General features: G+C 41.4%; 1 protein-coding gene across 3 annotated transcripts in view; it reads right to left on the bottom strand.

Moving 5' to 3' along the window:
* Positions 1–14,128, bottom strand: part of dock11 (dedicator of cytokinesis 11) — a 56,916-nt gene that overhangs the window by 29,072 nt on the left and 13,716 nt on the right. For all 3 annotated transcript variants that reach the window (XM_035148498.2, XM_035148496.2, XM_035148497.2), the window contains exons 9-19: positions 13,754–13,833; positions 12,245–12,328; positions 11,841–11,981; positions 9,977–10,255; positions 6,269–6,391; positions 6,082–6,164; positions 5,629–5,751; positions 5,449–5,525; positions 4,770–4,954; positions 4,147–4,212; positions 1,136–1,228 (exon numbers count right to left, since the gene is read on the bottom strand). In XM_035148498.2, the coding sequence (XP_035004389.1) occupies positions 1,136–1,228; positions 4,147–4,212; positions 4,770–4,954; positions 5,449–5,525; positions 5,629–5,751; positions 6,082–6,164; positions 6,269–6,391; positions 9,977–10,255; positions 11,841–11,981; positions 12,245–12,328; positions 13,754–13,833 (1,334 nt within the window). The remainder of the gene's footprint in view (positions 1–1,135; positions 1,229–4,146; positions 4,213–4,769; positions 4,955–5,448; positions 5,526–5,628; positions 5,752–6,081; positions 6,165–6,268; positions 6,392–9,976; positions 10,256–11,840; positions 11,982–12,244; positions 12,329–13,753; positions 13,834–14,128) is intronic.

The following is a 14,128-nucleotide window of genomic DNA, read 5'->3' as shown; positions in this document are numbered from 1 at the left end:
AGACAAACTGAGAACAGCTGTCAGATGTGAATATCAGCGCCTCTACCAGATTCAAATTCGCAACACCTGTCCCTAGAAGGGCTTTTATGAAAATATTCAGTTAAAGAGAAATAAAATATAGAAAAAGTTAGAGGAATAAAACTTTGACAAATTAAATTTGCATATAGATTTGTAGTTGTGTTTAACTTTTAGACCCATTTGACACATGATGCTGTGTATTGCAGTGAAACATAATAGCCACAAGGGGGCAGCAGTAGCCCAGAAATGCATTCTCCTGACGTATTGGCACATGATCTTCTCACAGGAAATGACACAGTAAATTGATTCTCCACAAATACACATCAAGCTCGCAACACATTTCAGAAGAATTTCAAGGGCAAATGTCAAGTCTATGACATAGATATGAGTCACTCAGTCGATCCAAAATTTCTTATACAACTGCCATAAGACTATTACTGCAAGAAAATAAGTCCCAATACAGCTGTATGTGTCTTGACTTTCTTAAATGTCGAAATCCTCCATACATTAATAATAAAAAATCAATTCATACAGCAAACGTATATGTACTCAAAGTCATGATAAAATATGCTAAAACTATAAAGATCATTGTTAGAAATCCTCCATGAGGTGAGTGGAAGCTGAAGCATGTGTGTGTTTGACATCAGGGCCATATGGACCCCCTCTGTTCTACCTCTGTGTGTGTGTGTGTGTGTGTGTGTGTGTGTGTGTGTGTGTGTGTGTGTGTGTGTGTGTGTGTGTGTGTGTGTGTGTGTGTGTGTGTGTGTGTGTGTGTGTGTGTGTGTGTGTGCGTGTGTGTGCGTGTGACTGCTTGACCAGTCAAGTGTGAGATCACAGCTCTACCCCTGAGGCAGATTTATTGGATTATCTCAGTGGTGGCTGAGGAATTTGAGCCCTGAACACACACTGTACAAAAGGTATAAGCTTCCAGGGAGTTTTAAGAAGAAAAAAAAAAAAAGAGTTGCAGAGTTTCCTCCCTGTTGCTCCAGATGCACTTCTCATCATTTACAATAACCTGATGTGTACGTTCAGGTTTTATTGAGCAGATGGAATAAATCACACGGCTGTAAAACTGCAGATATATTTAGACTATTGTATTTGAATGGGGTCGTCTCACCTCGTTGTAAAACTCCGGGCTCTGATTGTGGTGAAGGACGGCTGCGTAGGTGCTGCCCGTGAAGAGCGAGTCCCCCGGCTTGCCGTAGATGCACTGAAAGGAAAGCAGGCAAGCACATCAGTCATTCAGGTCTTTGATGTTGGGGCACAGCGGTGAGTAAGTGCTCAGCAATCTGTGGTTACAGACAGTATTCAGAGAAAAGACGAATAAGAGTGCGCGAGGCCTTGATCACGTGCATCTTTGAAGCAGCAACAAAACGGGAGAAAGTGGAACCAGGAATTTTCAAAAGCAGAGGATCCGTCTGGACAAGAGGGGTGACGTCGTGAAAAATTATGTGAAATGTGAAAAATGTTTGGGCCTTGCACAGCACTGTTTCGTTTACTGCATCTAAGCACTAGTGTCTTTTCTCCTCTGCTGGATGTTGATGACAGAAAACCAACAATCACACAACAATTACACAACTTTGTGTACACACATGTGGCCACTCAAATACTTATTTTTTCTTTCCACGTGTCAACAAGAGGCATTAGAGGTTATAAATGTGGGATCTTTCATGAAAGCGACTTCAAACAAAATAAACCTGTGGGAAGAATAAGGGGAAGATGAAAATTCAGATATGGTCTGATGGCTGGTTTGAGACTCTAAATTAGGATGCTAACAATTGTAGTCGTCTGTAATGAACAGTAATGAGCAGTGCTGGCCAGAGGAAGGACAGACATCTGGAGGCTAGTGATTGAAAGTGAGACTGATAGGAGCCAGGATGAAAAAAAAAAAAACAGCTGGAGCCTCTGCAGGAGGACTTGGACGAGCCCTGAGGACGGGAGAGGCTCCAGGAGCAAAGGGGACAGGGTTCAAATTCTCATGAGAATAAGATAATAATAATAAGATAAGATAAGAACTGGAGGTGCAGCAGAAATGACTTTAAGTGAATTTAATAAAACACATTTCGCATGATATCATGGGTGTGTTCCCTGACATAAAACTTGGAAGAAAAAGAAAGAAAGAAAAAGTCTATCTTGCCTGTTTTGTTAGAAAATAGGAAAATAATGACTATGATAATGACAGGGGAGAATAAATAATATGTGCCTGATGGGAGAAATAACCACAAAACCTAATTAAAAGACTTGTGTACTTTTGGAAGGATGCCCCCCGTAATTGAATATTTAAAACTATCACGATGACAGAGTTGTGATGCAGCACCTTTCACAGAGCAAGTCACCAAATGCTTCACAAGACTACATGTGGTTAAAGTCAAACAATAAAAGAGCATTTACACAAACAAAAAAAACGGAAAACTAGATAAGATTTTGGCAAACATCTGTGGTTACATCTCCGAGGTACAGCAGGGGGAAATCTACTGTGTCTACCCCGATGGAAAACCCAACACAACGCTGCAGCTGCAAGCAGAGGGGCTGATGGGAGTCGTGATTACCCGACTCAGGATGAGGGTTGAGGTGAAACATTAGGGGGAGATGCCTGGGATCTTATCTGTCAAAGTCCTCCTGTTCATACATGTACTGCACTACACAGGACTATAAATCAAACACTTTATACTGGTTGCACTGGTAAAACTAGGAATCTTAGTTTTAACATTTTTTTACAGTTTCAGGTAAGACAACAAATTAATCAAACCTGAGCTCACATTATAGGTTTGACCGGTCGACAAGAGATCACTCTCTGCACAAATCTTTTCAAATCGCAGCCTCTGGAAAATTCTTCATCTTCTACAACTTTCTCGTCAGTGCTTCCCAGAGCTTCAAAAGAATTTCCCCTCTCTCAGATCTGTGTCTTATGTTAAACACAGAACCTCCCCGAGCTTCCGCTGACGGATTAAATCTCCACAGAGGTGTGCTGCTGGCTCCTGCTGCTCGCTGTTAGTAAACAACTTTCTGCCTCGCTGCACCAGCCTGAGTGTGTGTGAGCGGACATGTCTTAATCAGGAGCATCAAGTGTAAATGCTATCGGGCGTGAAAGAATTTCTGTCTTCCTCGCTCCCTCTAAAAAAGTGAAAACAACGATCCATGGTGCGTTGATGACTGTTTCCAGCCACAAATATTTGAAAGTGTGTGGCCAGAGAGAAATTATGAGAAAGGAGAGAAGAAGAAAGAAAAAAAGAATGACCATTCATTATCCTCTCTTGCCAGCTATAATAACCAGCTACCCTTAAGCTTTTCCTTTCTCCTTTTCTGGCCCCTCAGCTGCACTTTAGGCTTCCACTTTGTGAAAAGCAATAAAAAGAAAGGTTCATCATGTCTGAAGCTTCTGCTCTTGATTCCTGTCTATGAGGTTCCTGTAAATCTGTTCAGGTATTGTCTCAACATCACGACCATCGAACTTCTATCTTAAACTTAATTTCCTCTGAACATTAGGAGCTTAACCTGAGCTGTATGAAGTCTTTTTTCCCTTGTGTCTGGATCTTCTGCTATGTGTGCATGTATATTGTCCTGAGCATGAGGAAATAGACTCATACACATATTCCAGCCGTCTTCACTACATTATTGAATTATGTGATGTGATAAAATTATGAGATTTTACAGGAGTGTTTTTCTGTCTTTATTCAAGAGTGTGGTTTCTCAGTTTGAGAGCAGAACTTATTGATTCAGATTTTTTGGTTCTCTGTCTAAGCCACAGTTAATAATATATCTGCTGCTTCAAATCACGCCCAGGTATTGACCCATAAGTGGAGCAAATGGTTCAAGTTTCTTCCATCTGACACATAAAAGCAGACAGACTGATGCACAGTATAAAAATCTTAAAATATTCTGACCTTCTAGAGACAACTTTTTATTGTAAATTTTACTCTTTATTCTCATAATTTCCGGACAAAGTAAAAAAATATAGTCATAATATTCATTTACTTTATTCTCAAACTACCCTTGGTGGATTATTACCATTTATTCTTAAATTATATTTCACCTTCAAGCAACCGATCTGTAAATAAATTCCTAAATCTCGGGTTAAAATGAGTAGCTCATGTTCTATATCCTCTCCATGTAGTTAGTGCAACTCACCTTTAAAGGGACTGCGCCTTCTTCATCTGAATCTCTGAACTGGATGCAGACTGCGATGTTCCTCGCCTGGTGTGGAGGAAACATTACATCAGTGGGAGTGAGTGATCCTCTGGGAAAAACTGTTAAAACTGAGTGGGGTTATTTACCGGGAGTTTACACAAAGGTGGACCAACAGGAGGTAACAAGTAATACAGAATGTTTTTGGAGAAAGATTTGATCCCCAGCTCGTCTATCGACAAAAGACGAATACTAAAGATATGATTAGTAGCCAGTAAGAACGCTGTAAGTTCTCACTGAGAGTAGTCTTGTGCTACTGGACTGTTAGAGTCCAATAGGTTGAATGCACATGGGTCATTAGTTGCCCCATGTCAACCTATTAATTTGAGAATTTTACAAAAAAATCGATTACATTTAAACTGGATTTGACCCTGAAAATGGTGTTGTGTTAAACAGTAAAAGGTGGACTCTTAATTGCTGCCTTTCAATAAAAATGTTGATGAATATATCATTGGCATATGGTCACACCATGCAACAGATGGTTAAGTCCAGTGCACGGTTTTCATTATTCATTCCCTTCATTATTTCATCTCATCTTCTATCCAGCTTCATTGTGAGTCACACACCTTGGTGAAGGTCTTCTGGTTGTCGTATTTGAGCTGCAGGGGATAGATGTAGAGCTGGTTCTTGTGGGTGGTGAAGGGGTAGTTGTACTTGGCCTCCTCGGGGAGGAACTCCTCAATCTCCACCGAGACTCGCTCACAGCCGTCCTCGAAGGGCTTGACAGGAATGTAAGAGGAAGTCACCGTATCTGGGGTGGGGTGGGGATGCAGAGCAAACGAGTTAGGGAACCGAACCTGTGGTGCCTACTTCCTGTTGTGCCGCACCAAGGAGCAAACTCATGGTCATGCATCACGCAGGTGCACATAGAGACTTCCATTATATTGTACACCCTTTATTTTTGCTTTGTGTTTTTATACATACACATTACCATGACTGCTATGGTTGAGGTTGTTGTATTTTGAATAGAAATAAAAAGCATAAATTAAATAAAAAAAACTTACAGATGGACGAGAGATTAAAAGGAAGACATTGTATGAATCTACAGTCAGCGCTGTAGAACCCAATGCATGACTCTGCAGCAAAATGTGTTGTTACACTTTACAATGCAAGTACGGATGTATGACGGCTCCTTCATATTTACACTGTGCAGTGTGTTTTAAAGGCAGGCATTGGACTTCAAAGTGTGACCATTGTTATAGATAGAGAGCCAAATGTAAGGATAAGGGGAGTGAGACAACATACTTGAGAAGTCGGGCGGAACACACTCAATGGTGACATTCAGCTGTCCAGGGATTGTCTGAAGTTTGCTCTTCTCGGGTCTGATGAGGAAAACATACATTCAACACAAGAGGAAGATGCACCAGGAGACATTTCAAAATGTACAAATGCACGGGCTAAAATAGGAGAGTGGCGATGACTCACTTCCTGATGTCGGCCAGCAGCTTGATTATGTCATCGGTGGAGATTTTGCTGCTGTCGTGGCGGCACAGCGGAGAAAACTTCCCGTCCATGTCCAGGCTGCCCTGAGCATCTTTGAACACCTGCCTGGAAACACAAACATGGCTACAGTTACAGGGTTTAAGGTTTTAAAGCTAACGTGATGTAGCCCCATGCATGTACTATTGGATAGTTTTGGAATTAGTTAGGCTGCCTGAATATTTATAATATTATATTTACTGTATGTTATATGTATTGCATTAGAGGTACACAGGGTTGGGAAAGTCTGAACTGCATAAATCTCAGAATTGGTTCAACTATTCAGAAGAATAATGAAGTGAAACAGTTGCACTTCAGTATTTTCTTTTCAATGAAGATGAATTCCAAAAGATGAATCCAAACAGATGTATTCCTGGGTAATATTTATCCCTGTCTTACTTGGCAGCCCAGGCGAATGGCATCCTGTACTGGCCCAAGCGCTGGCACGTCTGCTTGGCAGCTTTGAGCACCTTCTGAGCAGTCTGCGGAGAAATGGGAGAACAGAAAATATACAATCAATATGGAAGGAAAGGGGGAAAAAGTGAAGAGGCGTATGTAAATGAGACGAAAGGCAAAGATGGCACACCTTGTTGACGTCCGACGTCTTGATGTAGGGCTCGGCAGAGTGGGTGATGCCGTTCTGCAACACCTTCTCCACGCGGGCCACCAGGAAGATGTCTGCATGAGGGTTGGTGACGGAAAAGATACCCTGGAAGACAGACGGAAAGATGGAGTGAGGAGGAGGGTTAACGGTGTAGGACCGTGACGAAACAGTTTGACAACATCTGCAGTTGTAATTTCACTTGGCAGACTGTAACAACACCGATGAGATAATGGTCACGCTTTATACAGACGTATTAGGTTTATTTTGCGTTTCTCTCGTTCCTCGTAAGGACACAGTGAAAACTACAAGAAAAAAAAACATACAAGTTTTAAAACTTACACCAGTAGAGCGACAAAAATCTAAAGTCCAGCGACAAACACATGAACGCAACAAAAAAAATCCAATCAAAAACAAACCTTTGGACCATGTATAGAATTGCTACTTGCATCCTCCACATCCTCGCTGACTCGTGCCCACAATGCCACAATCCAATTTTTAACCAAATCACGTGACCAAGTTAAATTTGTGTCAAACTAAAAGCACACAAAAAGCACACAAGAAATGAAACCATTTTACACATTTTATAGCCAATTTACCTTATTCACATCTTATTTATTTAATTTTTAATCACATTTTAATTGCTTCTAAAGCAAAGCAATACCAAAATGAAATGTAAAATGTTAAAATGGTCACTGAGACAGTTACACAGACTTTGTGTAACTTGCGTGTTTCCCTCCAACCCTCCCTCCTCTAGGATTTTTCCACAGAGAATAGGAAGAGGAGAGGTGTTCGCAGGAGGGATACGTGCATGTCAGGGGAAACGTCATCACAGCTGCAAGGAACTCAAATAATTCAACTCAAACTAGAAACGTGTTTTCACTGTTAAACTCGTCAGCTGCTTCCCTACAAGGCGAGTGCAGGGGGACGTGGCGGCTGTTAGCAGAACCTATACAGGAAAACCACATGGTGCTCGTATCTATTTTGGGTCTGATGAGATGGGGCCATGTTGAAGCTTGTGGTGTCAGCTCACACAAACAGACAGAGCCACGCTGCTCATATTATAATCACACGTAGAACCTCCATGGAGACTTGTGGGAACAGATATTTTAAAAAAATACTGCAGTCACAAGTAGCAGGAAGTTATTTTGGAAATCATAAAAATGTCAGCACGAGTAATAAAACTGAAGGAGGAAGCCGCTGTGCTTCTTAGCGGCTAATGCAGCTCTAAATCAAAATAGATGCAGACATCAAACTGCACATTAATAATAGACGTAGCAGCAGAGACTAGCATGGTGCGAGTCAGACAGACACACACTCTCTGTCTATCCTCTCCCATCTGAGCTTCACAAGTTGCACACAACCACACACAGCTGCTTCTGGTTTCAATCTTCAACAATCACGATTTGTTGATACTCGTTTTCGCTACGGTCTATTTTGCACACAGAGGAAAGAAAACCAGCTAAATTCGACATTTTTATTTGCCAGAAGAGCTAGAACATCGTCACAGCTGCACCGTACGACTGCCGGTTTGAAGATGAGAGAAAACTCATGTGCTAGATTTGCGCGTTATGTAATGAAACTGATGCAGAGGCTGCATCCTCTAGAGCGCTGATGATGTGGTAGAGAGATATAACAAGCAGAGGGAGGCTTGTCCTTGGACCACACCCAGTGCACCTAAATTAAACTGAGGCCAGCCAAGCTATAATAGCCCACTAATCACAGAGGTAGAGCGTGCTATGTTTGTATGCATGTGTTTGTGTATAATACGTGTGCTCTGCTCACACATGGCGACATGAAGAACATCACATTAAGTCCATAAATCAGACAGAAGAAAACTTGGGATAGTTTTCAAACTACCTTTTACCAGATAGAAATACTGTATCTGCTTGTGTCTCCGACTCCGCGCTATTCGTCTTCTCACTTTCCAGTTGTTTCCATCCCATCCCAGTCACGTCTCTTGTCATGGAAGAATATCTGACTACGTTTCATAACCTCGCCGCTGCTGATTTACAGCAGGAACATGTCTTGAGTGTCTTAATCAAATTAACGCTGCAGGTGAGGAACACCGAGTGCGTGCGCATGATCTCACAGCACCTGCAGGAGTTTGCACGAAGGTCAAGAGCGATACACACATGGTCATTATTCTTTCTTAAATAAACTTCAAATACAGCAAAAAGGAGGGACAAGACATAAAGCATTACATCATGAGAGCAAAGCACGCATGAGAAAACAGGAAAACCAGAGGTCTGAAATCAGCTGCGAGCTGAATGAGCTGAACTTTAAAGGCTGGACATGGACCAAGCATCATCTGGAGACGCACTCACCATCTGGAAAAGCTACAATGACGTGAAAACTATTATGACCCCTGTGTTATAAGAGTTCTCTGATGTTAGGAAGAGAGCAGGGATTCCATCAAGTGCTCACTTATGCCTCGTCCCTCCCAGGCCAGCTGCAGTCAGAGTGTGAATGCTGAGAGGTGTCACAGAAATCAATTGAACACCTCACTGAGCTGTGTCAGGACGATTTGGAAGTGAGGATGGACTGAAAGTGAGGATGGACTGTTATTTCATCCCATAAACACTCCACGATTGAGCAAAGATGGCCTTGTGTTGTTGTTTGACATAAATGGAGACAACAGCAAATATAAAATAAGGTCTGTACTCAGGTATTTATTAGTGTCCGAGTATGGGAAGTGATGAAAACAATAGAATTAACGTAAACTGCTCTATTGGAGAAAGGTTTTACTCCGGCCCCCAAACGTCCCTACTGGTCTGGCTCTACTGAGGAGGCTGATGAGATGATTGTAAATCCTTTTGGTGTTTTTCTTATAAACTATACATTTACTTGTATTTGTGTTTCTACTTTTACTTGCCTTGTATCAGAGGGCTTCGCAGCACACAGGTGTGTCCTGTAAATTAAACACTGAAATACATGAACATTTTCCCTGTGTTTCAAGTTGATAATTTAGTATCTTTGGATGGACACAGAAGTCGACATTATGTTTTGTTAATCCCCGCTGCTTTAGGTTAACTCTTTTGCTTTTGCTTGTTTCACCTGGGAGTGTTTTGTCTATTTTTAAAGTACATTACGCTGTATAACTAATATGGAAAGTCATTACTGTTAGGTGTTGTCACTTAATTCATTGTATTATTCAAATGTCAGACTTAAGAACACAGTCTGAACCAATAGCCACAAAGTTAATGATATCCGACTCCAGGCAGTTCATTTTTTTTATAAGCAGATCTTTTTTTAACATTGCGTTCTCACCCACCAGACTGTACTAAACCTCATTTTCAGCTATTTCCTCATCTGCTCCAATTGTCACGAACAGCAGAACAAAGAGCTTTGCACCAAACAGGATGACATGCTGCCAAATCGCTGCCTATAAGCCAACTACAGCACCAGGATCCCTGTTATCAATTGAACATTATAAAACTGAATAAGACCACAGAAATACAACACAGACCTCTTCAGTTGCATTAAAAGTTTAAACCAAAAGAATTACTATCATATCAGTATCGTCACTATACTGGTGTTTTCAGAAGAAGCTGATTTCGAAATATGTTTTGCAAAAAGGATGGAACACTGTTCTTCACACACAATCTATATTAATAGTGATTCAGAGTTCACACCCAGTCCTGAATAGCAGACATGTGGTTCATCAGTGACGCAAAGCAATCATGTTTCTACCTGTGTGGGGAAGCGCAGCAGAGCCTCCGACACCCTCTGAAGCACAGGCAGGCCGTTCCCTTTCCCCGAGTCACCGTTCACCATTAGTCCAACTCCCCTTCCTCCATCCCTGAGTCCTCCTCCTCCCCCATCCGAGTCCGACGAAGGAGAGAGCTGGCCCGAGGCATCGGTCAGCATCTCCCTGACGCAGGGCGGATTCAAGTCGATGTGGAAGTCGGCCGAGATCTTGCAGCTCTTGGAGACGTCGAAGAGGGCGAGGCTGATGAAGAACGGTTCCACCTGGGGTTCAGCAGAGAGATGTGTTAAAGTGTAAGGAAGTATCTGAAGTTTAACTGCCACAGTCTATACTATCACTGGTATGAAACCCTTATGATAAAGAAATATAATTAAGGCATGATTTATTTTACAGTTTAACCATAAACTTTGAAAACAAAAAAACAGAACAAGTATATTGTATTGAATTAAGAAAATAAAGTTTCTAAAGTAAAATGTAAACATGAATGCACATCTTTTCCGCATCGTTTGTTTTCTTAAAATGAAAATGTTTCATATCAGCACATCATTGGCTGATATTGCGAAAGGCTTATATCAGACAATCAATCTATCAGATAATGTGAACCCTCTAAATGTCCGTGACTTGTTCTTGCATTGTTATTTCAAGGTAGTTTTCCTCGTAAAAAACCTGCATTTAAGAAACTGGCAAACCAACTGGCAAATCAATTTGATCCGTGACATTTTATCTGAAAATTGTAGATTAATACATTTCTTTAGAAAATGTTGTCTCGAAGTGCATTTAGCTTAAATATAGAGGAAAATGTTTCCTAAAATACTGGCTTTCAGTACGTCAGCCTCAAAACATAGGTTGATATCTTGTTTGGGAGCACACGTTGGCTCTACTCTACCACAGCCCACACACTTTTGAACGACTGTGCACTTATACCAGGATGAATGGTCCCTGCGTGATGGGCAAGCCTCTACATCCAGTAAACATTAAACCTATCCGACCCTGTGGAGGGAAAAGAGGGGAGGAAGAAGCGGACGGAAAGAGCGTGCCGCTTCCAAACCACAAATATGAGTCATTTCAATCCTCTAATGGAGAAGCAAACAGAAGGAGGTGGTCCAACTCAATGTTTTATGACTACAACCATCCACTCTGACAAAGACGAAGCTCGCACATGCTAGAAACGCTGCCTCATGCTTTCAACAGCTCTTCATTCATTGCACATAAGCCACTTGCTCATTCAGACACAATTCGTGCAAATCCTTTACTTCCAACGGCTTTAATCATAAACAAATTGGATTAAAACAATATGGAGGCTCTTCTTTTGGCCTGGTTACCTAGTTAAGTTCTCCCTGACAGGTCAACATGAATTATGAAGGCACAGTATATTATCTGGGGCAAGCACAGCAGACTGTGAGGGCATCGGAAGATCTGTGGTGTGAAAAGGAAAGCTGTGTGTTGTGGTTCGGTTTGTACTTAACTGCACTCAAAATGAAGTCAGAAGAAAAGGTTAAGCAACTTCATCAAGACTAGGTTTCAATGGTTTTATGATCACTTTTGAAAAACAGACAGTCTTTAAGCCATTTAAGGTTTAAGATGTATATTTTACCCATGGTCTTAAAACTAAAGGAGATTCACCTCTGAGACAACAGTGTGATATGGTTTTCTATTGAATGAAGGCTTTTAAGATACTGGGTACAGTAAATTATGAGTAGTACCTTAAGTGACAGCCAAGTTAGGCTGAGTCAGTAACTTCATTTGAATCAAATGTTTTTTTGTTTCTATGGTCGTTTAGTTGTTTTATGTTATTGTGTTTAAGAATATAATCAAAATCTGTGTTGTAGATGTAAGATATAGACATACATTGGTTAGGACGCTGTCACCCTTCTCACTAACGCAGCCCTGGAGACTGAAGGTCAGGTCGTGGCAGCTGACCACGATACGTCGGCCAAAGCGCTCCTCAAACGGCTTCACGTCTGGCTCGATGCCCGAGAAGTCCAGCCTCTGGATATCAGACAGGGAGAAGGAGGAGGAGGAGGAGTAGAAAGGACAGAAGGACACAGGAGGTAAAACAAGAAGAAAAAAAGGATTGATCCAGAGGAGAGAGTATGAGCAGGGAGATGGTGTGTGGAAGACAGAGGAAGGAGGTGAGGGAGAAGGAAACAGTGTAAATGGTGGAAAGGGGAGGAGAGATCAATTGGTTTGAATCAATAGTGAAATAAATAAATCATACAATGGGTAAGTATCCAAAGAAGCATCTTCTGTACCTGTGTCTCAGGATCCAGAGAGAAAAGCTTTTGTCTGCCTTCATTCCTGTTGAGTTTATTGAGCTGGTCCGTCTCCCTGGCGTACTACAGACACACAAAGTGGAGGAATGTCAGTAAAATATAATATAATTACATCAGTAGGCATTTTTTTAGATTTACTTTCCTGTATTCTTGAAAATGTATTTGATAGCAACTTCACTTTTTTATTATTCTCATTCAGGAAATACAAATGTACGGTTTGCATCAATTTTAGAGAAATAGGAAAATAGTGGTTTCACAGCAAAACGGATCTGATCAGAGTGTTGCCTGATAGTATTTTCTCTGCTAGTAAACAGAAGAGACAGGCCCGGCAGACCCAGACAGAAAGAGAAAGAATCTAATGGAGACAAACAAATCAAACCCTCGGGTCACGGTAGAGCCCTAATCCATCTCCTTCCCCACTTGTCCTACTCCCTTGTTTTTTTTGCTTTCACTGAGTCCAGCCTGCAGACAAACTCGACTGATCTTGTGCATGGAGCAGGGGGAAAAGCTGCGCTAGAGTGGCCCAGAGCAAACGGAGGGAAACAGCAGCACATAAGGCTTTGTTGTCTGCGTGGCGCTCTGGGTTTATAGACGTATTAAAGCAGCATGGTCTCTGTGGAGCTCGTAGTGCTGCTCAAATACAGTAAGTTCAACAAAAGAGCTTCTATTCAAGGGCTCTTACATTGTAAAGGTAATGTAAACAATCTACCCGCTAAGTCCATGTTGCTTATCTTGCGACCCGTTCATCTTATCTGCTTCACACTAGGCATGTGTATTCTTAATGGTTTTGGAAATATGGTGCAATTTGGACATGCGATACGAGATTAAAATTTGAATAGAAAACAATGCTCTGTAGCAGTCAAAAAGGGGCAGGGCAGTGTGGCTTCAGTCTGTGGACAGAATTGAACATGTCTTCTATGTCCTCAGAAAAAAAATCAGCAGAGGCCTGCAACTGGGTCAAAAAAAACACCAGATCCGTCATGATCTTATTTTTATTTCACCATATTGGACTGAGAGACATTCACGACCATTGTGGCTTGGGTCTAAAGATTGTGTCGATTGCTTAACAGACCCAACATGTAATGTATTTAAATATAACAGCAGTTTAGTAATTCACTCAAACGTACATACAAGCCACACACGTGAACAGTAATAAAGCAAATTCAGTTTTTATGAAAGACATCGACTTTAGAATATTCACTACAGATAAACATATTTACTGCAGGTAGGATGAACACAAAATGTGTTATCTTCCCTCTGCACTATAGACTGTTTATAAAAAGCTCTGCAGACAAATGATAAAAAGTGACCGTATATTGTATAACTGTTTGAGGAGGACTCACTAATTTTGGGGATATGTCTTCTCTTACATTAAATTCTTTTAACAGAGAAACAGTTTTTTTTATCTTAATTCATTATAATTTGTCTGTATATCACTAACTCAGCCAATGAGTCTACATTAATCAACCACCCATCCACCCTTCATACCTTCATAAGCTCAGGTTGTAAGCTCCTCCCCAGACTCTCCAGCAGGCTCTCTCCTTTACCTTGGCTGGTCGTGTCGTCATCTGATTGAACAGGACAATATGCACACACGTGAATAAAGGTCATGCACATACAGGGAATGGACGCCACTGCAAATCAAGGCCAATAAAGCTTGGCTCAACGAACATTTCCCAAGTAGCTCCTGTTGTGTCTGACTTGCCAAACTGTTTCAGTCTATTGGCCAAATTAAAAAGAGGCCATTCACTATTCTGCTGAATCCCTGGTGGCACGTTATGGACTGAGTGAACTCCAACTGCACCTCCATCTTCTTGGACGGCCTCCCAGTGTCTCATCAGCATCTTTGAAATTTGTGAGCAA

Source organism: Hippoglossus stenolepis, chromosome 23 (genome assembly GCF_022539355.2).
Source record: "Hippoglossus stenolepis isolate QCI-W04-F060 chromosome 23, HSTE1.2, whole genome shotgun sequence".
In the NCBI taxonomy this organism is placed as follows: Eukaryota; Metazoa; Chordata; class Actinopteri; order Pleuronectiformes; family Pleuronectidae; genus Hippoglossus; species Hippoglossus stenolepis.
Note: the sequence above shows the minus strand (reverse complement) of the source record. Positions and strands in the feature narration are given on the sequence as shown.